At 45.2% G+C, this 26,719-nt stretch overlaps 2 protein-coding genes across 2 annotated transcripts in view; one reads left to right on the top strand and one right to left on the bottom strand.

Annotated features, from left to right (window-relative positions):
• Positions 1-26,719, bottom strand: part of Pde11a (phosphodiesterase 11A) — a 223,530-nt gene that overhangs the window by 18,519 nt on the left and 178,292 nt on the right. Inside the window, exons 15-16 of the mRNA XM_051167077.1 lie at positions 18,095-18,169; positions 13,702-13,785 (exon numbers count right to left, since the gene is read on the bottom strand). Of these exons, the coding sequence (XP_051023034.1) occupies positions 13,702-13,785; positions 18,095-18,169 (159 nt within the window). The remainder of the gene's footprint in view (positions 1-13,701; positions 13,786-18,094; positions 18,170-26,719) is intronic.
• The window catches only part of Hnrnpa3 (heterogeneous nuclear ribonucleoprotein A3), a 397,554-nt gene that overhangs the window by 367,215 nt on the left and 3,620 nt on the right, over positions 1-26,719 (top strand). The window lies entirely within an intron of this gene.

Here is a 26,719-nt window from a genome sequence, read left to right as displayed (position 1 = left end):
GTTTCTGTCACACTCAGAACTTGCTGTACTATTGAGGAGGTCCCAGGGTGCCAGAAAACAGCAAGCAAAGAGCATTTCCTGAGGGCCTGTGGGAGGACCACGGTCCTAGTTAGTGTGTGTTGGAAAATGAGGTTGACTAACATTGGACCAACACAGGTAATTACGATGTACCACTAAGGGAAGCCACAGAGAGTCCAGGAACTACAGTGTATCCACCTCTGAGGGAAAAAAGATTTATTTTGCAAGGAGCTTGTCTCAGCAGATTCTCAAACCAGAGTGAGACTGCATTGCCCTGCTGAGATGACTGGTGGAGCAAGGGCATGTGACAGGACTGTAGGCAGGTGGCATTGTAGAAGTGGCAGGTGCCAAGCATAGGCAGGGCTGGGGGTTACAGGCCATGCATGTTTAGAGTGTTTGCTCTCAAGTAATGAGGACGGAGGGACTGAAGGACAGGTGGGTGAGGTAGACTGATGCACTTTAGAAAGCCTATAGGGTTACATGGGGGAAGCAGGGCATACATGGAATGGGGTCTGAGCTGGGCAGGAAGAGATCCTGCTAATATAGTGGACCAGGGTGCAAGAAAAATCATGACCTGGAAACTAAGACATTGTATAAAAGGGAAACCCCTGGTCATTCTGTAACAAGTTTCTTACTCTTTTAACAGTTTAGTTTTGTTATTTATTTATTTATTTATTTATTTATTTATTTATTTATTTATGGTTTTTCAAGACAGGGTTTCTCTGTGTAGTCTTGGCTCTCCTGGACTTGCTTTGTAGACCAAGCTGGCCCTGAATTCACAGCTATCCACCTGCCTCTGCTGGGATTAAAGGCGTGCGCCACTTTTGTCTTTTAAGTTAGTCTCTTGTTTCCTGTGCTTCTGTGTGCCCTAAATTCTCTTTTGTATCCTTTCCCTGTGTCTTTTGTACTGGAGCATCTCCTCCACTCTTCTGTAGCCCTTCTCTATACACACTTAAGACAAAGAACTGAAAGATGCACTCACTGCTGGCTGTGAGGGAATGGAGAGAGGGGCTGGAGGTGGGTGCTGGTCGATGGGTGGGCTTTATTTTAAGGGTACCCTGCAGAGAGCTGACTCATTGAGAGGCCCCGTGCAAGTATCTGCAGATCTCTCCCCTCTGGCTGTTCTGACACCCTATAGAAGCATAAGACCTTTCTGCTTCATAGGTACCAGGCTGGGCCTTCATTGGACGATGGATGCGGGAGCCCAGCCAGTCCTTCTGCCGACATTTGAGCTCAGCTGTGGGGTTCCCACATCAGTGTTCTGGAAGAAGAACTCTCTGATCCCCCAAGTTGGCAGCAGTTGTAGAGGCTGCTTAACTTGGGTCTGAGCAGAAGATCAGGGCAGATTCCTGAGACTCTAATTATCAACTTCAAGTCTTCTTTCGTTTTTTTTTCTTGGCTCATGACTCAAGAGTTGTGCGAGGCATAGTGCCCTCCCCAAGAGTATGACAATGCCCTACGCCCTGGTACTCATGACTGCAACCAGATATAGGAATAGGGTTTATGAAGATGCTATCAAGATGATATAGGGCTAGAGTGGGCCAATGTCCAATGGCTGGTGTTTTATTTTTTAATGTACTTTATGTGCTTATGTATGTGCCTGAGTGTGTGTATGTGCCTGAGTGTGTGTATGTGCCCGAGTGTGTGTATGTGCCTGAGTGTGTGTATGTGTCCGAGTGTGTGTATGTGTCTGAGTGTGTGTATGTGCCCGAGTGTGTGTATGTGTCTAAGTGTGTGTATGTGCCCGAGTGTGTGTATGTGGCCAAGGGTGTGTATGTGCTCCATGTGTACGTATGTGCCCGAGTGTGTGTATGTGCCTGAGTGTGTGTATGTGCCCGAATGTGTGTATGTGCCTGAGTGTGTGTATGTGTCCGAGTGTGTGTATGTGTCTAAGTGTGTGTATGTGCCCGAGTGTGTGTATGTGGCCAAGGGTGTGTATGTGCTCCATGTGTACGTATGTGCCCGAGTGTGTGTATGTGTCCGAGTGTGTGTATGTGTCCGAGTGTGTGTATGTGACGAGTGTGTGTATGTGTCCAAGTGTGTGTATGTGTCCAAGTGTGTGTATGTGCCCGAGTGTGTGTATGTGCCCGAGTGTGTGTATGTGTCTAAGTGTGTATATGTGTCTAAGTGTGTGTATGTGACGAGTGTGTGTATGTGTCCGAGTGTGTGTATGTTCTCCACATGTGTGCAGGGGCCTGAGGAGGTCTAAAGAGGTTGTCGGATCCCCTGGAACTGGAGTTACAGATAGTTGTGAGCTGCCTTGTGGGTACTGGGAACCACCCTGGGTCCTCTGCAAGAACAGCATGTGCTCTTAACCACCAAGGCATCTCTCCAGTTCTCCCAATTAATTAACTAATCAATTAATTTGTGTTTTGTTTTTGTTTATTTCAAGACAGGGTTTCTCTGTCTAGCCCTGGATATCCTGGAACTCACTCTGTAGACCAGGCTGGCCTCAAACTCAGATCCATCTGCCCCTGCCTCCCAAGTCCTGAGATTAAAGGCAGGTGCCACCACTGCCTGGCCTCCCTAAATTATTTTAAAATTGATTTGTTGTATGCATGTGTGATGGTATGTGTGATGGTGGTGATGGTGTGCATGTTTGTGTGTGTGTGTGTGTGTGTGTGTGTGTGTGTGTGTGGTGTGTGTGTGTGGAAAGGTCAGCAATTTGTGGGAACTGGTTCTTTTTCTTCCATCATGTGGGTGTCAAGGACTAAACTCTGGTCAACAGATTTGACCTAAGTGCCTTTACCCCAGTCTTCTCCCTGTCCTCTGCCCCAGGCAAGGACCTCTGACTTTATATATGGAGAAATGTCCACAAGCCAAGAAGGGCCAGAACTGCAAGCAATTACCAGAAGTCAGGAGAAAGGCCTGGAAAGCTTCTCCCTCACAGCCTTCTAAGGAACTCAGTTCCTTAGAACTTCTAAGGAACTCAGCCTACTGTGTCCTCTATTCCCAACTTTGCAAATCCAGATGGATGAAAGTCTGCTGTTTCGAGTCACTCACTTTGCTGTGCTTTATCACAAGTAGCCCTCAGACACTGCTCTTGGCTGGACTGGTCTTTCCTCATCCTGAGCCTTGTGGGATCTACTTCCGAAAGGTGGATCAGCTGGCTTCCCTGTGCAGTCTCAGACATTCTGAGAGATTGCATCTTTTCCACTTTCCAGTATTTGAGGATATTTTTCCCTCTGTTCACCTTATGTTTCACACTTCGTACTAGATAAGTGCATAAAATATTAAACAAAGGTTGCTGTGATGAGGTTCTCTGACCAAAGGCAGCTTGTACAGGAGAAGATTTATATGGTGCACATCTCCCTGGAAAAGATTTATATGGTATACATCTCCCTGTCATATCCATAGCTGAGGGAAGTCTGGGCAGGAACTGAAGCAGAAATCAGAGAAATGCTGCTTACTGGCTCACTTGCTGGCTCTATACAACTAGCTGCCCCACCCTGATTTTTTTTTCACCACCATGCTATCAGCTCATCTTTCTTTCTTTCTTTCTTTCTTTCTTTCTTTCTTTCTTTCTTTCTTTCTTTCTTTCTTTCTTTCTTTCTCTTATTCCATCATCTAACTTTTTTATGCAGCCCAGACCCACCTGCCTAGGGATGGTGCCATCTGCAGTAGGCTGGGCCTTCTAAGCTGATCATCAAGACAGCCTCTCACAGACATCAATCTTCAGCTGAGGCTTCCTCTTTCAGGTGCCTCTCAGCTGTGTCCAGCTGACAGTGGAAACTAACCAGGTGAGCCTCCAAAGGACAAAGTGGAAACTACATGGGAAGGTGGACCTCTTGTTCTGTGTGAATAGAGAGAGCCCAACCCGTGGCTGCCTGGGTCCCAGGTGGGAGAAGCTGGTTTTGCACGTGGACAGTAGTAGGAAGGGGAATAGGAGAATGTAGCTTCTGTTTCACCTATTGGTCAGCTTCAATTGCTTTAGGCATTTGCAAAGGAGCTATGTTTATTTTCTTTTCTCAGTCCCCTCTGAGACCTTGCAAACATAGTCATTAACATTCATATTGTTTGAAGCAATCTAGGACTTTCTATCAAGCTCCTCAAAATTATTCCAGCCTCCTACATTGCCTAAGGGAGGTCATATTAACATTTAAAAATTTTTTAAATTTATTTTTATTTTATATTTATAGTGTTTTGCCTGCATACATGTCTGTGTGGTTGTTTGGGACCTCCTGGAACTGGAGTTACAGACAGTTGTGACCTTCCATATGGGTGCTGAGAATTGAACTCTGGTCCTCTTAAAGAGCAGCCAATCCTCTTAACCTCTGAGCCATCTCATATGTGTATTACAAATTCTAGCTAGGAATTCACATTTTAAAAACACATCCTCTTCTTGTAAAATTAATGGGATTCTCAAAAAGATGAGATAAACTTTTAAGATCAGTCTGCTATCTTTTGCTTTTTGAGATAGAGTTTCTCTGTGTAGCCTTGGCTGTTACTAGCATTGTAGACTAGGCTGGTCTCAAACTCACAGAGATCAGCCTTCCTCTGCCTCCCTGAGTGCTGCGATTACAGGCGTGAACCACCGTACCCTGCTCAATCTGCTATCTTTAACTGGTAGCATCAACCCATTTTACAGGTGATAGGACAACTTGACACAGAGTTGTCAGTAGTGACCAGCTACACAGAACCCTGATATCCCTGGGAATTTGGCTCCTGCATCTTCCCTCTGGAGGACTCAGAGTTATAGTTGCCCTGCTGGTCAAAGTGGAGTCACCTTTCCCATCCTCAGGGTAGGCGCTGGGCACAGCAAGGACATGGATACTTGGTAGGAGGTTCTGCCTCTGCCTTGGATCTGTTGCTTCACTGTAAATCCATCAGCTGTGTGTTTTATCTCATCTGCAAAATCAGACTATGAGACCCTTCTAGGATCTAGAATGAAATCTTCCTTCCATCTGTATGTACGTAAAGACACAGTGAAAACCCTTCAGTGTGAACCCTCATCTGATGGTAAATACAGCCAGTACTCAGCATTTGCTTACAAAGTGTGCATAGGGACATCCAGCTTTTGTGGGGTCTAGTCTCAACTTTCTTTTCAAATCTAGTACAGCAGAAAGCTTTAAGCTCCGTTTTAGACTCTGGCTGAGAGACTCAACTGCTGGGCGGCCATGTCATCTGGCGAAGAGGCTGAGAGCCCACGTCTGTCCGTCGCACTGTGCCCATTGCATGCATTTGCTAGGATGAGGCAATGCATTCTGACCCGTGTTTAGTGTCTACCAGCTTGTAACTCCGTAAATAACCACAGCCAAGGATCTAGTGGTGCCAACTGGATCTTCTCGGGAAGCCTTTACAATACTCACTGCCAAGGATTCTGTGTGGCACAGTGGAGTATTTCCCCTTTACCTTGCATTTATTTCCCATAGACCCCAGTGATGGTGGCCCGTCAGACGAACGTCAAACGGCATAAAATTCCAAGCACTTTCACTTACAATGCAGGAAGCAGCCATTTCTTATTCCAGCAGAGATCCCACAGGCCATGGCATTCCCTTTCTATCCCTCCCCCCTCCCTCTCTCTCTTTGTCCCTTCTCGCTTTTGTTTTTCCCATTTGAAAACAGAAGAAAAAAAAAAAAAGATGGTCATGAAAAAAGGTAAAACAGTACTTAAAGTATACTCTTTACAGAAACTGCAGAGGGATGTAAGCACACAGTCCCAGACCTTGTATGGACACAGAATTAAATGGCTTTTTGGGTCTAGTTTTCCAGCAACATACTTTTTAGATTTATATTGGCCAGCAGAGTACGGAGAAGTAAATCCTATCTTCAGATCTATCCTTGAAAGCCATACCAGGGAGAAGATCCTAATGTGTTTGCATAGATTCTGGTATAGATTCATGATGGTGGTTTTCGAGCTTATAAGATACACGTGAACACACTAGATGAAGTCCGTACTCCATGAAAAGTACAACATGAAACCAGCGAAGGGTCCTCTTCTCTGTAAGTGCAGGTACATAGGGATGCTTGCTTTGTCAACTTGAGCTCTGACCCGCACGCATGTGGAAAAGGTCTCTACAAACAGTCACCTGGACACACGAGCTGCTGAGGAAGAACTTTAAGGTGCAGGCTCAAGTGTGAGATGCCTTTACTCAGGAGCAAGAGGCAAGAGTCAGGCAGACTGGTGGCCCTGTGGTAAGCATCCTCTGCCACTCGGCACTTCATCCTGAAGGCACACCAGTATGTGATGCTTGTATCAGTGACTGTTTGGTTTGAAGAAAAGTCTTCTAAGTCAAAAAACTTTGAGTTTTACTTCTGGTACATTGAGTGTCTTTTAATACATTGTAAGTTTCTGTTACCATGCACACACAATGTACCGCGTAGCCTCCTGTACCCTCTGCTTGGTGTGTGCTAGCCCAAGTCGATTAACTCGAATATTAAAATAACTAGGAGATTATATTTCTGGTACTACCGAGTAAAATAAAATTTAACATTTCTTAGCTGAAAAAGTCAGAGTTCTGAAAACTTCCTGGCTATAAACTGGAACTTTACGGTGGAATTAAGGACCAATTCAGCCATGATGCGAACTAAACTGCTTTCTAAAAAGATACCATAGGCCATATACTTTAGATTATGGGCAGGAATATAACGGTGCATACTTTGCTGGAAGGAGTTTTATGTGTTGGATGATAACTTAAAATGACATTGTAACCTTCCAACCCGGCACTGCTCACAATTATCCCATGCTACTGTGTGCAGACAGTCACTTTTTGTAGCTCCTGTTCATTTGTTCGGCAAACATTTAACGAGCAGCTCTGATGTTTGAGATCCTGGGACAGAGACCAGTCTCAGGGGAGACAGGGACAGATGGACACAGAGCTCACCCCGAGTAGCCCAGTGTGAGACAATGGCAATTGCTGTGGGCTGCTGAGGACAGGTGGGTTTTATACGTGGTCCTTTGGGCTGATCTGTTGCAGGCAGAGAGGAGAGAGAAGGAAAGGCCAGTAAAGGCAGAGGGATGATTAATTAAAAAAAAAAAAAAGGTTTAGGGAGTCCTTTGCTTTGGAGAACATTGTGCTTAGGGAAGCAAGTGGGCAAGTGACGAGCTGGAGCCGAGAGAGGTATAAGGAAGAGATGAGAGGTTTAGGATGGAGTGAGCTGCCCTCAGTGCTAAGCCAGGGTGTCTTGAAGATATGTATGGCAGTGGGATCCTGGCATCTTCAACCAGGGGCCTGCAGTGACCAGATCCTCTCTTCATCTTTCCCTCCCCCTGTGTCCCCCCCCCCCCCCGCCCACCTTTCTTCTTGGCTCTCCTTCCCCTCCCCTTACCTCTCCCCCTCCCCCATCTCAATCACTGCAGGCAAGCTCAGGAGTTAGCTCCTAGCAGAAGGGCTCCTGAAAGTTCGCGGAAACAACCTTTGGAAAGACTGTATTGCCCTCTCATTTCTGATGGGCTAAGGACACGCGGGGTATTTTGGAGGGGAGCAGGTTTTACTATTATCCCTGAGGTTCGGGGTAGCGCATGTATCGAAGACAGTATTTTGGAAGTAGGAAAACAGGCATTTTTCACTCTGACTCACGATATTCCTCTTTCAGGTAAGTGGTGGTTCAGAAACACCAACAGTCTCAGCTTTGGGAAGAGCCTGCCTGCCTCCTCTGTGTGAGGGGTCCACCCACAGAAAGACACAGCCCGTCAGACAAGCAAGAGGATGCTTTGACAGTTTTCTAGGGTGTGTGCTAGAAAATGAGAGGAGGGAAAGCAAGAGAAAGAAAAGTGGGTAGAGAGGCAGAAAGAGGCTATAGGAGAAAGGAGATGAGACAGCGCCATCTTGGCAACACCTTCTCTGGTGGCTGCTCCCTGGAAGGGGAGAGGCCAACTTCCGGAATCTCAAGAATAATCCAGGAAAAGGGCAGGATTATCCTCCCAAGTTGGCACCACCCAAGCAACATGTCTGAAGGACTTAGTAGGTAGTGTGGACCGTGGAATGGCAGGAAAGCAGCCTTGAGCCCTGGAGGGACTGAGGAAAATACCCAAAGAGCCAGAGACCGGAACTGCTCAGGGAGCCTCGTGGTGGGGTGGGGACAGAGGCTGTTAACACAGGAGGTCTGTGGACTTCAGCCACTAGGTCTCACGGCTGGCATCCCTCCCTTCCCCCCCCCTTCCTGAGGAAGGCTTGTTTTACTTTTCCGTGGAGTCTCTGTGATGCCATCCCAAGCTCCCCTTTGTAAAGACAAGCCAGAAACCTTCCCCAGCTATCTCTTCATTTTGTTCACTAGAATACTAACGTCAGGAAAAAATAATACAGAGACTGGTCTCTCCCTTCTCCTTTCCCCACTCTCAATTTTCAAACTATCTCAAGGAAAGGGTCTTTCTTCCCACATCTAGCCTTTGCAGGCTTTCAAAGAATAGACTATTTTATGCTCTCACCAGTCACTCTGCAGCTCATTAATTCTTTTCTTAAAAAAAAAAATGACTAACCAAAAACCAGACATGAGTCCTGAACCATGGGGCACACTGAGTTGTTATTACAGACTTTTCTCAGTATCTAGAGAGGTGGCTTTCTAACCTCTTTTCTAGTTTTGGTTTCTAACTTGCAGTCTCCACAATGTCAGGCATATTATTCTATGTTTTATTATTTTAAAAAATTATTTTATGTGTAAGGATTGCTGGCTAGTTTTATGTTAACTAGAGTTGTTTGGGAAGAGGGGAACCTCAGCTGAAAAGTGCCCCCACCAGACTGACCTGTGGGCATGTCTGTGGTGCATTTTCTTCATTGATGGTGATGTGGGAGGGTCCATTTTACTCTGGGTGGTGCTGCTCCTGAGCTGGTGGTTCTGGGTGCTACAAGAAAGCCCATTGAGCAAGTCATGGGGGAGCTAGCCAGTAAGCAGTGTTCCGCCATGAGCTCTGCATCAATCCCGGCCTCCAGGTCCATGTCCTACTTCAACTCCTGTCCTAACTTCCCTCAGTGATGGGTTGGGATGTGAAACTACAGGCTGAAACACGCCTTTTCCTGCCCAAGGTGCTTTTGGTGTTGGTGTCTTATTACAGCAATAGAAACCCTAACTAGGATAGTGTGTTTTGCCTGCATGGCTGCAGGTACCATTTGAGTGCCTGGTTCCTTGAAGGTCAGAAGAGGGTGTTTGATGCCTGAGTTATAGATGGTTGTTAGCCACCAGGTGGGTGCTGGGAATTGAACCCAGGTCCTCTGAAAGAGCAGACAGTGCTCTTAACTGCTGATCCGTCTCTCCATTCCTCAAATATTTTTGAAGATTTCCCTCCCTCATTTTCCCCAGAGAGCACATTAATAGCTGTGTCAGTAGACTGTGTGTTCCAAGATGATCATCACATCCAACGTTAAAACAAGCAAATAAGGAAGGAGGGAAGTAAATAAAAATCCCAAGTTTATTGTGGCTTAACAACAGAAGTCCTATCACGGTTTTTGAGACAAGGTCTGTATAGCCCTAGCTGGCCTCCCACTCGCTATGTAGCAGAGGCTACCCTTAAGTTTCTGGTCCTCCGGCCTCCATCTCCCTACTGCCTTGTTACAGAGTTACAGCTGCGCATGGCCACAGGTGGTTAGCAAGGTGCTGGGTATTAAATTCCAGGGTGACCCTTTTGCAGTATCTCTGAGGAAATTCATCCCCAAAGTCAAAAGCCAGTTTGGGATGAGTGGAAAATTCTGAATACCTTGAGAAGGCTGTCAGTTTTTAACACAGAGATTCATCATGCTTCTGTGCACGCTTGCCACTCTTGGGTACACCGAGGTTCAAGTTGATAACAGAAATAAAGGGCAAAAACTTAGTTTGCTCCTACGAACAGCAGCAGCTCTGAATGAGACTGCGACAGGAGGGTTTCTGTTTATCCCTAAGGCTGCCTCAGCAGTGACTTCAAACTTTGATAGTGTCTTTTTTTCCTCCTTCTTTCTGACTTTTTTTTCCCTTCCAAAGATGTTGAGCAGGCCGGCTAATGGCTCCCCAGCAGGGTGTAAAGGCAGCAGCAAGCTCCGGAATCAGATGTCAATGTATTCCTCTAAGACATCCTGCTAGGACAGAGCTAACTAACCAGGGCTTTCGACTTCTCCTGGGGAACACGCTTTACTGCTCCCTGCCTGCGCTGGGCCTCCTGTATGCTTCCCGATTAAAATGCTGTCACAAATAAATCATAGCTTCTGCCTGTTTGCCGTCTCTTTCTCTTCCTCCCTCCCTCCCTGTTTTCTTTCAAAAAGTTTGGAACCCTAAGCTCGACAAGATAAAACATATGTGACAGGCATTTCCTGTGTCCTGTGCCCCAGAGAGTTGGGGGTGGTCCTCACTGTGCCTTCGCACCTGGCCTGCAGTAAGGGCTAGAGCAACACGTGAGTATTTGATCTTCATTTCAGATAGAAATATCCAGACCCATTTATAGGGTTCACAGGGTCCGCATGTTGCTGTTTTGGGGGCTTTATTATACACATATGCATCTAATTACTAACTAATCGACCATCCTGCCACTAAGGTGCACCACCGGACCTATATGTTTTCATGTGGCCACTTTTGCCAATTGTTTATTACTTTAGTAGCTGCCTAAGAACAGATTTTAGAGTGAGAGTTCCTCATCGTTTTCCTTCTACATGGTCCTAGATTGCCTGGGTATTAACACTATCCTACAGACAAGAGTTTTGACTTTTCAGCAAATGGACCCCAGAGGGTAGTGGTGTGGAAGAGGTGGGCAAGCGCAGGCACCCTTTGCTTGGAGGAGGTCTGAAATCAACAACCAGGAGTGCAGCAGAAAGTGCTGATCAGTTAGAATGCTTGGCAAGAAAGCCACGGACTAAAACTGAAATACCCAGTGGAAGCCGATGGAGTTACAATAGGGGCACTTTAATACCATCCTTCCGTCTCCTGCCCTGCCATGTGGCCACCCTCCTCCTCCAACTCCCTGCTATCCTGGCCCCTGTACAGAGCAGCCTCCATCCATAACAACTCCATGGCTCCACCCAAAGGACCCTTCCAGCCCATTCCGCCACCATCTCTTCACTTGGGCGCCACATACGTTTCTTGCCAGCCACACCTGCCATCTTGATTATGCCATTGGAGGGCACACACATTTTTTATGTCTTGTGAGTACTATTCTTTACCCTTTTGCCATGCCCCTCCCCCCCAGTCATCTTAGCAAGACCAAACTGGACTCTTCCGCTTTGTGTTTCAGACTATGTCAGTCTGGCCTAAGCACAGTAGGGATGTCGGCAGCCTGTGTGTCACCCTGCTTGTAACTTATCCCCTCTGGACCTCATTATTGAATATTTATATTCAAAACCCAAAAGGCCCCTCTGCAGCAACCACTTGTCCCAAATACTTGGCCTTAGGGACCAGTGTCAAATCTGTGACTTTCCTTGTTGTTGCGTCAGGATTGTTGTCTTCCCAAAAGCTGCGATTGCTGCCCAGTGATTGATTCGATTACATTTTGGGAACACCACCAGTTAATGTGATAGTCTGTTGACCTGTGGGGAGTCACCATCACAACACGATAGAACATACTGTAGACCACTAGAGATGGTCTTTCAATGCCAGATGTACTTTCAACCTGATGGCTCTTTGAACAGTTGGTTTCAAAGCCTTATGAAGAATTTTACAACTGAATTGTTGAAATTAAAAAAAAAATTAGTGGTGGCAAGAAACTCTCAAAGAACAAGCTTTTCTTTGTCTGTTGCATGAAAAGATAACAGCAGCGAACCGTGAGCATCGCCTTTATCAGCAACTTTCTCCACATTCTCCTTTAGGGTGGCACATGGCTTTCGAGAGGGTGACAAAAAAAAAAAGGTGGAGAGATTTGCATTAGAAGTAGAGTCCTGCAGTTGTGAAGCCACCACATTGGAGGCAAAGATTGAGGTTGGGAGGGACACAACTAAATGTGTAGCTGTGTCACTTCACCTGTGTGTTCCATTTCCTGCAGGTGACTCAAAGATGAGTAAGGAACACATGAAAAAAAAAAAATCAGGATGTTATATCATGCCCTAAGGAAATGTCAGTCTCTGAATCTCCAACATAATTTTTTTTTCTGTTTACTTTCAAGTCACTTCCTCTTTTAACCTGAAGACTTCAAAGTACTTAGTAGCAAGCACACAGTAAACTCAAAGAACCGTGGATCAGCAAAGAACGAACGGGCTCAGTGTGGGAGCCACATACCGACCCTTAGCAGGACTGGAGTTTAATTTAGTTTTACTTCTAGTAAGAGAAATTTATTAAGTAAAGGAGTGACTTATCCATCCCATTAATACCTGGGTGACATTAAACCATAATTTGATGTGAGCAACCAAGGGCGACTCAGCAAAGACAAAGGCCCCTGTCCAGCCTCTGTGGGCTCTACATGGAGGCCACTTATTCAGTGTTGAGGGTGAGGGCATAGACAGGAAGAAAAGAGAGTTAGAATTCTCATTATAACAAACTACACCATTCTCAATGTTTCTTGCCCAATCTTTCATTATTAGATAAGAGAATATTATAGTCATTTGTAACCATAACAATTGATTTTAGATTATTTTAAAGCTGTATCTGGCTGGTGTTTATGATATTGGGCATTTAATGGATTGTACAAAACAACAAGTGAATTTACTTTTATCATTTGTGGTTATTAAAATTACATTTCTGCCTTGACGACAATATTCTAATTTGTTTGTTTTCAGAGAACTGTGACAGGTCTCTGCAGCTCCTACAGTACTAGAAAATAAGTGCTTGCCAAGTTTGAGACTTAATGGTTGTGAGGTCCTTAAAAACAATCCTGTGTTCTTAATGGAGTGGTGGAGAATGAGAAACCAAGGAGGCTTTGCTTTCACTGTGCGCATCTCACTCCGAAGTTAGGAACTTGGCTCAGGCTGATTGAGCTAGGTTGGGGGTAAAGAACTCACCGGGGTTTACAGACGAAAGCAAATGCTTAGCAGTAGAATTAAAAGCCAATGTACACTAAACTGTTAGTGCAAATGGATGCCAGCCCCGATGCAAACTCAAAAAGCAGTATGCAAACTATTCAAAGCTGACACATGTCTCCTTGCCCCGGGCGGGTTCTGCACCAGGCAGCCAAGCAAGAACTCATTAGTGGGCTCACTCAGGATTCACTGCTTGGCATAGTTATGCCTGCTTAGAGGAGGAGGCAGATTTTGAAGATGGAAGCTGCTTCTCCGCACACAGCCCACCGGTCCAGACACTGGGGTCAGAGCAGAAAGGCATATTTGATGAGACTCTGGTGTTACATAAGATACTAAAAAAAACCTTAAAAGCGAAAAGATTTCCATTTGAGAAATTCAGAGTTAATCGAGGCTAAGTATGCTTTTTTCTTACTAGACTTTTTCAAGCCTTTGATCCTTAATGTATGTGGAAGCTGCCTTAGTTACTGGGCCTTTGAGCTATTTTTTGGAGAGATAGTACTGACTCTGGCTGCATCCTTGTCCTCCACGGGGCAGGAATGAAAAGACAATATATTATAATCTTTGGCTTACAAGCAAGGAAGGTAAGGCCCTGGAGATTACATTTTAGAAAGCGGCAGAGAACCCGAAGTCCCCATCTTCAAAGCACGAGGTCGTGGGTCAGAATTAGAAGCAAGTTTTGTAGCCTGTGAACGCCTCCAGCTTCATATTTCAGAACAAACCTGACCCACGCTCTGCCTCACCACATCAGGGGACACACACACACACACACACACACACACACACACACACACACACACACACACACACACGGACACACACACTCACAAGCTAGCAGTACCTGATACAGCGGCATGCAGATGCTATCAATCCACTCCAATTGCAGCCGAGGCAGTTCGTCTTTCCGGTTCCGGTCAAAAATAGCCTAGAACAAGGAAGCAGAAACCTTGCTTTTGTTCACTGGACTATTTTACGGCCACTTTGTCAGATTTTACCAACAGAATTATTTCACAAATCACAATCCTCTCTTTTGATTGTAACTGAATTTACTTGAACTTTATAGCTTGCAACACTTGGGGCCAAAATCTGTCTGCAGGTACAAATAATTGCTACTAAATCAAGTTACCGGGTCACTGGGAACTGGGTACAAGTCAAGGGGAAGGAGACACATCTTACTGACACAAAAATAATGTAGGCTTTTATTTCTGTAGAAAGAAGATGTCAGATTGGAAAAGATCCTGAACAGCAGTTTTTTTCATTTTATTACACAAAGATTCTTTTCTGTTTATGATGATTTTAAGGGTTGGGTGCTATTGGCAATCATGTGTTTTCCAGTAAGGTTCTATAATTAGTAGGGTACTAGTACATGTCCTTGGGTGGATGGTGGTGGCAGGCACGCATCCTTTCTTCTTTCCAGCCTTTAAATTTTACGACATTATAATGCGTGATATAATTTATGCATATTTCTGAAAGCCAGGGTGATTTATTTCTATTAGTAAGACTACAATCAACTGGAATCAGAGGGTAAAAATGTATTTCTTTAACGAACAGCTGATTCAACTTCAGTGAGAAAGTCTTTCCCTTTGTTCTTAACGAGTGAGGCAAGGGCCTGGAGTCCGCTGATCTGGAGGAGGGGCACTGCCTTGGTATAACTTGTCTTACTGAAAAGCTAGGTAAGAGATGACTATAGCAGCCATGAAGGCAGGTCCAAGCCTCACCCTGAGTCCTGAGATGCTGGGAAAGCTGTATCCTTCAGATGGATGAGCCGCAGTGTGTGTGTGTGTGTGTGTGTGTGTGTGTGTGTTAGACATCGCTAGTTACCAAAGATGAGCAAAACTATCTCTACCGCCTCCCACAGGCTCTGCTCATCCTTTTCAAGCAATGACTGGCATTCAGAGAAGACCGTGCAATGCACTAGAGGAAGTGACAGTTCTTCTGGAACAAGCAAAGCTTGCTTCAGAAATGTCCCTTTAAGTTTTCCCTGTGTGTCTATACATGTTGTGCCATTATAGCACAACACCGGAGGCTGAGAGTAACTTTATAAATGAAAGTGTTTGTTTGGCTCATAGTTCTGGAGGCTGGAGCGCCTGCCTCTGCTCATGGCTCTCTTGCTAGAAGCCCCAAGAATCACAGATAGCATATGGCATGAGGCAGGGAGCATGCGCTTATGTCCTTTAGTGTCTCTCCTCTCCATAATCCACACTAGTTTGGTCATAGGTTCTCTCCTAGTCTTAATAAGCTCTCCAAGGCCATGTCTCCCCCACCAGAGTGGGACTGAGTTCCCAGCTCTCCACACTCACACTGGGGATTAAGTTTTAGCACATGAAACCCCAGGATTCAGACCACATCCAAACCACAAGCAGTCTGACTTGTTTTCTCCATTGTTCTTTTCCTACCTGAGTTACTTATTTTTCTGCTTCTGATGAATATGCTATAGACATACTTTTAAAAAAAATTCAAGCAATGTTGGTATATACATACAACTACACAATTACCACTACACTTAATTTTAAAATTCATGTCAATATAGCAGCTCCATCGTCTTGTAAACTCCCAGTCTGCACAAGCAGTGATTTATTTCCTGCATGCACAGGTTTGCCTGTTCCACACAATTCACTTAAAATGGAAGTGTACATGGTCTTTTAGGACAGGGCTTCTCCTCCTCCTCTTTCTTTTCTTTCTTTTTCTTTTCTTTCTTTCTTTTTTTTTTGTTCTTGTTCTCCTCCTCCTTCTCCTCTTTCTTCTTGAAACAGGGTTTCTCTGTGTAGCTCTCACTGTTCTGGAACTCACTTTGTAGACCAGGCTGGCCTCAAACCCCCAGAGACATATCTGCCTTTGCCCCCGGAGTGCCGGGATAAAGGTTTGTACCACCGTGCCCAGAAGACTGGCTTTTTTCATGTGCTATAATTTTAAAGGTGTACCCAGGGAGCATGTATCAACACTTCACTCATTCACTTCATTCATAATTTTCACATTCCAGTGTGGAGATTTATGATATTTTGTTTATTAGTTCATCAGTTAACGGACATTTGATGGACAGTTATTTCCACTTTTTGGTTTCTATGAGTAACGCTGGTGTGAACAGTTGTGTTCAAGTTTTCCTTTGCAGATAAACCTAAAAGTGAGATCCTGGGTTATATGGTAATTCCATGGTGAGCTTTTTATATTAACTTTTAATTCTTAAATTGATGATGATGCTATGGCATCCATCAAGGAGGACATGATGTGGAGATCAGAGGACAACTTTTGAGAGCTGGTTCTCTCCTTTCACTGTGGGACCCAGGGACTGAACTCAGCCCTATGCCTAACTTTCTGAGGATTCTAGGCTGGTTTTGAAGCAGCCACATTAGTTTACACTCCTGCATCCCATGAAGTCCCAGCTCCTCTGAAAATGTGCCAATGCTCGTATTGTCTGCCTTTTTAAATGATAGCCCTTTTACTGAGCGGGAAGTGGTGCCTCACTGTGGTTTCAATTCGTATTTTCATGATGGTTGAAGATTTGAACAATCTTTTTGTGTGCTTATTAGCTATGGTTTGTTCATGAGCATGTTCATAAGTGATGTGCATATGTGTTTGTTCATGGGTATTCCCCACCAGCTAACAATGTCCTAGGGTCCTTGAAGTCAGGAAGGATGGTGTCCCCTCATTTCTGTATACACAGTGTTGAACTTTGTGCACAACAAATGCTGGTGCTCAGGCCCATTTTTTCAGTCAGCTCACTGCTTCCAACATGAACCCTCTGACTGAGGTCCAGCCAGCATCAGCTTGGTCTCTGGACCATGCACCTTACAGGTGATTCCAAAAAATCAAAGGATGGGGAGGCAAGCAGTGCCGACTCTGGGTGCATTACAGACATTCCTGAAGATGGGTCAGCAAGGACAAGTCCTGCCTCAGAAGCCAGACTTCTCCTGAAGAGACAGCTACGTGAAGCAGCCTTTTGTGAGGCGAGGGGAGCACTAATCGCTATACATCCACCATGAAATTAATTTCATTTATGTCTTCAGAGAAGGCCTTAGCTGAGCCTACAGATAAAAGCTCCTTAGTCTGGCCCCAGTGCACCTGCCAGCTCTGGACACTGGCGATTTACTGTCCCCCCATTTCACTAAATGACCTGTGTTGCTGCATTGCAAACCCTTCAGAGAGTGTCTCAGGAACAGTTTTTAGAGGGAGGAAAAAAGCTTTTATTTTAACATAGATATTCAGCCTAGAGAAACGGCGGTTACAGGTTTTTACAAATGAGCTCTATGCACTCCAGACTGATTGTTTTCTTTTCAAAACCAAATTTGGTATGAGCACCAGAAAAAGTAAAGGGCGTTCTGAATCCCACGCAAACACACGCTGCTTTGGAAACTAAAATTAGCTGGTGTGCGTTTCAGGCTTTGTGATCCTCAAGCCTTTTCCAGGTAAGCCACTGGCAAGAGTCAACCTCAGAAAGGCTGCTGGCTGAGGTTGCAGTCAAGAGAAGCTGTACAGGTTGGAAAGGATCCTTCCTGCTGCCTTCCCTGGTGTTTGGACAGCAGCAAAGTGGGGTGTGCGAAGACTCAAAGGTCTTACTAATGTCTCCAAATGTTCAAGACTCAGTGGACCGGAATCCTCAAAAAGAGACGCTCTTGATGACTGATACACACTGTGTGCTACATTAGACCTACTGTGTGTGCTGCATGGCTAGGCTTTAAAATACTTAGTCCCTTCTTGGAGTGACCAGGGAAGATATTTTTTAGCTCACTAGGAATAAAGAGGCTGGCCCCTCCCTTAGTGAGGGTGGTGACCAAGGCTTCTTTATCTTGAAGGAAGAAACAGCATCATCTCCAACTAGTCAGTCATTATCCTCAAATAAGAACCGCATGAGTGAATCCAACATAAATAGCATGTCGGCCACCAGAACCTGGACCTCCACATTTCAGTTTGTAAACAAACAAACAAACAAACCAACAGTTTGTAATGGTTTGCTATGGGCGCTGGCTCTGGGACATCCGAACCCCATTCTCCACTCCCTCCCGTGTGCCTGCTTGTTTGTCCCACTGTGGGTTCTCAGGAAATGTTTGCTAAGTAGGTCAGTAGGTGCAGTCAGAAACCCGGGAACACGGTGGTTAGCACTCCTGTTTTAAAGTGTCAGGCTTTCAGGAGTCCTCCAGCCCATTTCTCAGCCTTCCCCGGTTCAACCCCTATTTTGGAGCTACTGCTGACAATGCATTCAAAGGGGTAATCAATGATATTAAAAAGGACAGGCTTACAGAGGGAGTGAGCTTGAGTTCTGACCTCTCCCGATCTCCTTGTTCAAAGAACTCACTGGTTACAAGTTCAGCCACCTGAAACACAGAAGCGTTTTAATTTATTTGCAGCGTGGTGCACTATGAGATGAAAAGTTACTTCTGGCTCATGCGTATTGTTTTTAAATGATCTGTATTACCTGTAGGCCTGGCTAGCGATCAATCAAGACACAGACACTTGTTATATTTTAAAATAGCCTTCGTTAACCTGGGACAGGGCAGATATCAATCCTCTAAACTACCTCCCATAGTGGGGCAGGCATAGGATCCCTGTCTCAATCCCATGCCATCTGCTTCCAATAACTTCTATCAAGCTATCTCCAGTTCATAATCCCAAATACTTGCTAATGTTCTTCATTTGGGCTGAATCTCCATCCACACTGGCCATATGCTTCTCCTCCATCTAAGGCAAGGCAGCCTACCTCTCTTCCTTTCAGATCTCTCTTTCTTCCTCGTTATGGCCATCTTTTTTCTTCCCAGAATTCCTCTCTCTCCTAGCCCCACCTAGTTCCTTTGCTCTGCCCAGGTGAGACGGCTTTTTATTAAGCAAAAGGTGGGTTACAGAGACAGCAAGCAGTAATTAGCATCCAAATACATCAGACCACCCCCCAGCACGTGCATGTGGTTATCTTAATTTGAAAAGCATGGTCTTTAGACTGGCTGAGTCTGGTACTGAAAGCATTAGTTTATGGTGGGCGCCAGTTGGTATTCGCTTAATTCTCTGCTTGCACTGGCATATAAGTGCTGCATGCTAACTGGCACTCCACGGCAGCTCCGTTATACCCATAATTCAATGGTTGCTCCGTCCCCAGCCACAGGCACTTATGTTTTCTTCCCACGAGCACAGATGATCCACAGTCCCAGTAAACAAGCTGTTTTCTATTTCCTTAGTTTGTGGTTCTCAGAATCATTTGTGGAAAGAAAATTAGTAGAACAGATAAACGCTGAGCGGATATTTCTTACAACACTAAGATGTGCAGCTAGCAAATCTCTGTATAGTATAGTGTAGAATATTGGAAGACTTGGGAGAAAAAGATCTAGACAGTTGTCGGCCAGAAAGCCTGGATCGCCAAACTGTTTTGTCTCCACTTTTAGCTCTTACAGAACGGGAGGATCTTATGCCCTGCAAAAGTGAGATGGTTTAATTTGGTCAGGTACACAGAATCAAGATAAGTTTTCTAAGTCAGGCCTGGTGTCTCAGGCCCATAATTATAGCTACTCAGGGTTCTGAGGCAAGGTCGGCCTGGTTTTAGAGTGAAGTCAATAAGGAATTTATTGAGAACAGGTCTCAAACAGTGAAGAGAGGCCTGGGGGTATAGCTCTGTGATGGAGGGCATGCTGAATGTGTATAAAGCCACTGCACTAGAAAAAAAAAAAGCAGTTTATGCATATGTATCTGTAGAGATGGATAATACAATGGAAAGACAACATCAAACACACACGTATATATACACACAATTAAAGCGAGAAAAGCAATACACAATATTAAAAAGAAAAACCACTCAAATGTTCATAAAGTCAGACTTCTAACATTTCAGATGACAAGCGTGGGTCCCATTCAAGCATTAGGCTGCACAGAAGGAGTAGGGAGTGACTCAGAATGGACAGGAAGTGACTCAGAATGGACAGGAAGTGACTCAGAATGGCCCTCGTGTGTCTCCTGCTCCTGCAGGTTCTGGGCCCTGGGTCACATCTCCCCTCTCCCAGCCTCAGCTACTGCCTTTAATTTCCACACTCTGGACTCTTCCCCACCCCCCCAGGGTTACTTTCAGAGATGAATTAGTCCCCTGTACTCTCATTAGCCAGGCTCCAGGACCCTTCCTCAGCTGCCTTGGAAGCTTTCTGCATTTATTGAAGTCCTTTGCATTTATGTAAATACGAACAAGACACCCCAGGCAGGAATCCCTGGTACTCTCTGGAAAGCAAAGACACTAATGGGGCCCCCCCTAAAGTCTGCCATGCCCGTCCTCCTCTGCTCTTTTCACAGCTCAGCCCAGACCCCTGTTTTATTTGTACTTAAAAACCCCATCAGGATCATTAAGAGGCTCCTGATTGGATTTTCAATTAAAGAAGGAAACCAAGAAGTTAATCAGGCCTTGGTGTGTGTGGGGGGGTGTCGCTGAGGAGTCCCTGTACTTAAAGTCATGCTTCTGGGGAAAGATGAGTGTTGTCTTAACCCCACTTAAGACGCATTCTGAAAAGGACTTTTTAAAAATAAGACCAACAACTGGGAGGCTAAGTCATCTACATAGTCTCTGAGTGGTGACTCACACCCACAATCCGGGCGTCTGAGAAACTGAGGCAGGAGGATTGTCATGATTTGAAGGCCAGCCTGAGCTACAGTATAAGATTTTTTTTTTTTTTTTTAATCTCAAAATACATTTTCAAGGGCTGGAGAGAGGGCTCTGTGATTCAGACAGAGAGAGTGCTCTTCCAGAGGACAGAAATTTGAACCGCAGCACTGACACTGTGGCTGACCCCTGTCTGTGACTCAGTTCAAGGGAAGCCAAAGGCCTCTTTGGGACTCTTCAAGCACGATGAAGTCACAGGGTGCACAGAAACACACGCAGGGGAAAACACCCATGCACATAAAATACAAATTCACGTTAATTTAAAAAACTATATATGTACACATTCATATAAACACATACATAAATGTATATATTTGCATTTTAATTTTAAGCGTATGCAAGTATGTATTTATGATTGCGTGTTGTCTTAGGGTCTCTATTGCTGAAACTGAAACACCATGGACCAAAGAGCAAGTTGGGGAGGGAAGGGTTTTTTCATTACATGTCCACAGCACTGTTCATCATCAAAGGAATCAGGGCGTGAACCCAAAAAGGGCAGGATATCGGAGGCAGGAGCTGATGCAGAGGCCATGGAGGGGTGCTGCTTGCTAGTTTGATCATCATGGCTTGCTCAGCCTGCTAGGGGTGGCCCCACCCACAACAGGCTCGGCCCCTCTCCCATCAACCACTAATTAAGAAAATGTCTTACAGTTGGACCTTATGGAGGCAGTTTCTCAATTGAGCTCTCCTCTTTTCAGATAACTCTAGTTTGTGTGTCAAGTTGACATAAGATTAGCTAGCACACATGTGTTGGCACATGTGTGTGTGTGAGGGTGTAGGTGCACAAGTGTGCAAGTACACGCAGAGGCCGGAAACTGAAGTCCAGTGTTTCCTTTGGTTGCTCTCTGCTTTATTGAGGGAAAGCCTCTTGCTGCACCCATAGCTTGTCCACTCTGGTCTGGCTAGCTGGCTTGCCCTGGGGATCCCTTCTCCACCTCTGTGTGCTGGGATCACAGGTGCCCCGACTCCAGCTTGCGTTTACACAGGTTCTCCAGTAGTGCATGGCAAGTGCATTATGCACTGAGCCATCTCAGTCCCCGCGTTTGTATTTTAGAAAGAAAATCTGATTGCTTTGTTCAGGTGTTTCCTAACATCAAGAAGTGAATATAGTTTTAAAGATATCTTCATCTACTCAGTTTGGAGACAAGCCTGAATGAGATGTCCAGCTTGGACGTGTGGTGAGACTTCTGATAAAAATATTTGCCAAACATGCTTTTGTGGTTTATTCTCCTGTTTACTATGACTATTAGCAGAACACCACACCCCAGAAATAAGATTTTTACACCGGTGGCTAAGAAGACTGACTGCCTACATGTCTATGGGCAGTCCTAATTGGTCTAAAATATCACTTACAAGTTGCTTCTGTCCCAGGTACTGTGCCTGCCACTTTCTTGCCCCAGGTGGGCATTGTTGCATTGTTTCCTTAAAAAAAAAAAAAAAAAAAAAAAAAAAAAAAAAAAAAAAAAAAAAAAAAACCCAAAACCCGTATCTTTTACTTATTCTTTCACAGTTTTATAGTGTATACAATGTATCTTGATTGTTTCCATCCCCAACTCTCTGCTCCATTCTAAGCCTACTTTGGGCCTCCCAGCATGCCTGCCTCCCTCCTTCCTTTTGTAACCCACTGAGTCCTGAGAGAGATGCCCTGCTGGGATGGTGGCTAGTTTTGTTGGCTTGATCCCTTGCAGACTGTGTGGGTAACTGTAGCTGCAATTACCTCTGGCTCTTCCATCCTTTTCTCCTGCCCCCCCCCCCCCCCCCGCTTTCATGATGAGGGGCTGGGGGTGGGATGGGTGGGGAGGGTGGGGGTGGGGTGGGGAGGAAGGGAAGTTACATGGATGTCCCATTGAGGCCTGAGTGCTCACAGTCACTTATTCTCAGCATCTTGACCCAGTATGTTGCCATCTTTATTCTTTGTTTGTTTGTTTGTTTTTGTTTTTTTGAGACTGGGTTTCTCTGTGTAGCCTTGGCTGTCCTGGACTCACTTTGTAGACCAGGCTGGTCTCCAACTCACAGCGATCCCTCTGCCTCTGCCTCCCAAGATCTGGGACTAAAGGGGCTGCCACCTTTATTTTAGCTGTGCTTACGGCCTGGGAAAGTCTCACCCACTCTGTTTCCGTCACTATTACAGGAGCTCCCCTAGCATTGCACTTTCTCCCATACCCAGAAGACCCCCCCTGCTCCATGCAGCCTCTTCTCTACCTTCCCACGTGGTGGCTGGACATGTTGAAAGGTGTTAGTCAACTACACAGATGATTCTTTATGTGACCTTTTGTGACTTCTAATGTGTCACAATAAAACTGACAACAGCTCAAACGGAGGAGAGCTGTCCTGTCTATACCAGCCTGTGACGACGTAAGAAGAGACAAACCCTTCTTTGTCTTAAGGAACTGAAATTCAGAATGTATTTGCTATTGTAGCAAAGTCTAGCCTAACCTTGACACAGGAGAGAATTGGTATTGAAGTAAGGTGCTAATGGTTAAACAAGAAAGAAAAAAAAAAAAAAGGAAAAAAGAAACGAGAGAGGGTGAGTAGGAGGAAAAGGGGGGGGGGGGCTCTTAAACCATGCACCCTCAGCTTGGTGGCCAGGCATCACAGAAAGGGTGAACTATCACTGAAACCAAGCAAACACTCTTCCTAAGGAATTGGAAAACAAAACATTAATAGCATTGCAGCAGCAGCTATTGACTACCCTGCCGGGCATTCTAGCCGTGAGCTCAGAAGGGATTAGCAGGTTTATAATGAGGGAGGAAAGGGAACAGAAAGATCCAGGCTTGTGGGAATAGAGACGCTGCTGCTCCTTAATTCCAAACTGGAAATAGTAAATTAAGGTTTAGATGACAATATCAGTACTCGGCTTTGGAATAAAGATCGAGTTAATGGTATGGCTAGCATACTTATGGAGAATTAGGTGACTTTCAGCAAGTTCTTTTTAAAAATAAATTTAAATGACTTAAAAAATTTTTTTGTGTGTGCATGTATGTGTGTGCCTGTGTGTGTGTGCCTGTGTGTGCCTGTGTGTGTGTGTGCCTGTGTGTGCATGTGCCTGTGTGCCTGTGTGTGCGTATGTGTGTGTTCACCACACTGCCTTTGGAGGTCAGAAAACAACTCAGAGGAGTTGGTTCTCTTTTTCTACCTTATGGGACTGGGAAATGAAACTCGGGGTCATCAGGTCTTGGCATCAAGCACCTTTACCTGAGGAGCCATCTTGCTGGCCAAACAAATTTTTTAAATGGGAAAAAATAGCTCAGAAACATTTTAACTACACAGTTCTCTTCTGAAAGTCTGTGGGTCCTCGGGTCCTCAAATGAAGACACAAGAGAGAAACAGACTTACTGTATTTGTCTAGTCCTGGATGCCGGAATGCGAAAAGAATCTAAGATGCTCAGATAGAAGAGAACCATGGTAATTTTTGTTGTTGTTGTTGTTAAATGCTTAAGAGTACTTCAGTGCTTAAGAGACTATAAGCCTGTGACTGTATAAAAACCAGCCTGCAACCTTCTGCAGGTGGGAAGCCTGCTGAGAAAGCTGCCCAACCTTCAGAGACTATCAGAGGACACAGTGGGAAAGGAGTCATCTCCCTAGGGGAGCTAAAGGTTCTGGAAAGGAAGCATCTGCCTGGGAGCCAGGCCTACTGCTGGTGGAGATTCCATGGCAAATGCCTGGAAGGCTTGGCAGCCCCACCCCCCATGGGCTGCAAATGTCCTTCATCTCTTTCCTCCCTGAATGGAACTGTTGTGGTGGTGTTCTGTGTGTGGAGGTGGCGGTCTGATGCTGTGTTTGGGGGGCCTTAAGTTACCTTCAGACCTGTTGTAGGGATGGAACTTATCACCTGGAGGTTCAGGACTGTGAGCCCCATGTCCTAACTGATGGGCCACCTGGTTTGTCTGTCCTGGGGAGAGGATGCTTGTCGGTGGTGTGAAGGGTCACAAACTGTTTCTGATGGCCATTTTTACTATGTTAATTCTCCCGATCCACAAACAAGGGAGATCCTTCCATCTTCTGATGTCATCTTCAATCTCTTTCTTCAGAGATTTAAAGTTTTTTTTTTTTTTCCAAACAAATCCTTCACTTGCTTGGTTAGAGTTATTCCTAGATATTTTATATTGCTTGTGGTTATCGTGAAGGGTGTAGTTTTCCTAATTTCTTCCTCTGCATGATGGTCATTTGTATAAAGGAAGGCTACTGAGGTGGGAAGTCCTGGTGGCACTCAAAGAAAGAATAAGCAGGCTACCAAGATGAGACTTGAGAGCCTATGACCATATAGTGGGGGAGGAGGTCCCCCTCAGTCTTAGACCTAGGGAAGGGGAATAGGGTGAAAGTGGGAGGGAGGGAGGAATGGGAAGGATACAAGTGATGGGATGACAATTGAGTTGTAATCTGAATAAATAAAATAAATTAAAAAATTAAAAAAACAAAAAAACCCAAAACTGTTTCTGACTTTCTACTTGCTGAGCACAGGCATGGGGAATTGGGTCCTGTGACAAGTCTGGACCAATGGATTGTTGAAGGGAATTTAACTTCTACTGTCAGACCCTCCGGTGGTCCATCAACACAGCCCCGGACGAGAGCAGACATGCCGGCCACTATGAGTCCAGCCTAACGAAAAATTGCCAACTCCCTTAAAACATGAAACTTCTGCTGTTGCTTTGACTTCATTGCCTGGTTCTTGAGCATGAGCCTGGCAAATGACAACGTCACGTCTCAAGGTCAAAAGTAAGTTTAGGCCTGTTTAAAACATGCTGCTTAAAAATGCCATTGGGGGCTAGAGAGATGGTTTAGTGGTTAAGGGTGCCGCCTGCTCTTCCAGAGGTCCTGAGTTCAATTCCCAGCAACCACATGGTGGCTCTCAACCATCTATGATGTGATCTTGATGCTCTCTGGTGTAGTTAAAACACTCATATACAATAAATAAAGTAAATAAACCTGTAAAAACAAATGCCGTTGGTTCCAGCCCATGGCAAAAAGCTGGGAAGTTTACGAATGAGGGCTTGGTGCTTAGCTGCTGGCATCAGTTGTTCTGGACTCTGAGGAGATCCAGTCAACTCGGGACCTTCCACCTCCTGCGGTTAGCTACTCCCCAGCCTGTTTTCTCCAACACCAATGGCCTCTGCAGCCGCGCAGCCTTTCCCCTTTAGTTCTTGCACTGCGGCCGCTGTTTCCCAAAGGTCTTCTTGTGCCCTGTAAGTCTGTGTCACACTCAACCCCTTTGTCTCTTCACCACCAGAACAAGTTCTGAAGCCAAACACAAAGGTTACATCTAGTGTAGGCTTGGACATTTTGGCTAGTTTTAAATCCACATTTCTGTCTCAGGAACTGTTACCTTCCCGGGTTGACTGTCATTAGTGTCTGTTTCTTCTGAGGTTAGGCAGTTGGTCACAGACTTCCTGGTCTGTGTCAGGCATAATGGCAGCAATCTCAGGAAGCCAAGAAGGGGATGACTGTGCCTTTTTTTTTTTTTTTTTTTAAACTCACCAGCTACTATCTAAGGAAGATGTGGGCTGCTTGTCCTTTGTAAGCCCTAACCCTCCCCTTTGTGAATTGAGTGTAATAACCAAATTAACTTCCCAAGATTCCAAAACATCACGCCAAAGTCTGTGGCTGAGGTAAGAGGAGGTATTCTTGCATAGTCCTGCCTCAGGACGCAGAAGCCCAGGGGTCAATGGTGTGCTTCTTTGAAGTCTCCTTCTGTGCTTTGCCTCTTTCCAGGGTTTGGTAGCTCCCAGAGCTTGCTGGTTTGTAGACATCCTTTCAGTATCTGTCTGACTTTCACATTTCCTTCTCTTCTGAATTCTGAATTCTGAGCTCTTCTACAAGGATTTGTGACTGAAGCTGGCACTCCCTTGAATAATCCAGGCTCTTCTTCCTCGGCAAATCCTTAACGTACATCCTACTGTGACTTAGAGAAAACTGTCGTTTTCTTCTCAGGTAATGGATAGAGGCTTCTGGGACCAGGACTTGATATTTCTGTGTGGTGATTATTCAGCCTGCTGCAGTAACTACCTACCATAAAGGTTGTTTTAAAGCCAGATTAAATAGAACAGCATATACAAACCAGTCGTTTACCGATATATGAATGTATCTTATTTCCCCCACAATATCATTTTAAGATCCCAAGTTGCAGTTTTGGAACCCACAGTCTATATAATAGGTGTCACATTAATCTTAGTGAGTTTGCTGCTGGCTAGACCTCCACTCAGGAGGCTGAGGCAGGAGCATTGCCTGAGCCAAAGAATCT

The sequence above is a fragment of the Acomys russatus genome, chromosome 24 (genome assembly GCF_903995435.1).
Source record: "Acomys russatus chromosome 24, mAcoRus1.1, whole genome shotgun sequence".
Taxonomy (NCBI): Eukaryota; Metazoa; Chordata; class Mammalia; order Rodentia; family Muridae; genus Acomys; species Acomys russatus.
This window is presented reverse-complemented; position numbering and strand designations above follow the sequence as displayed.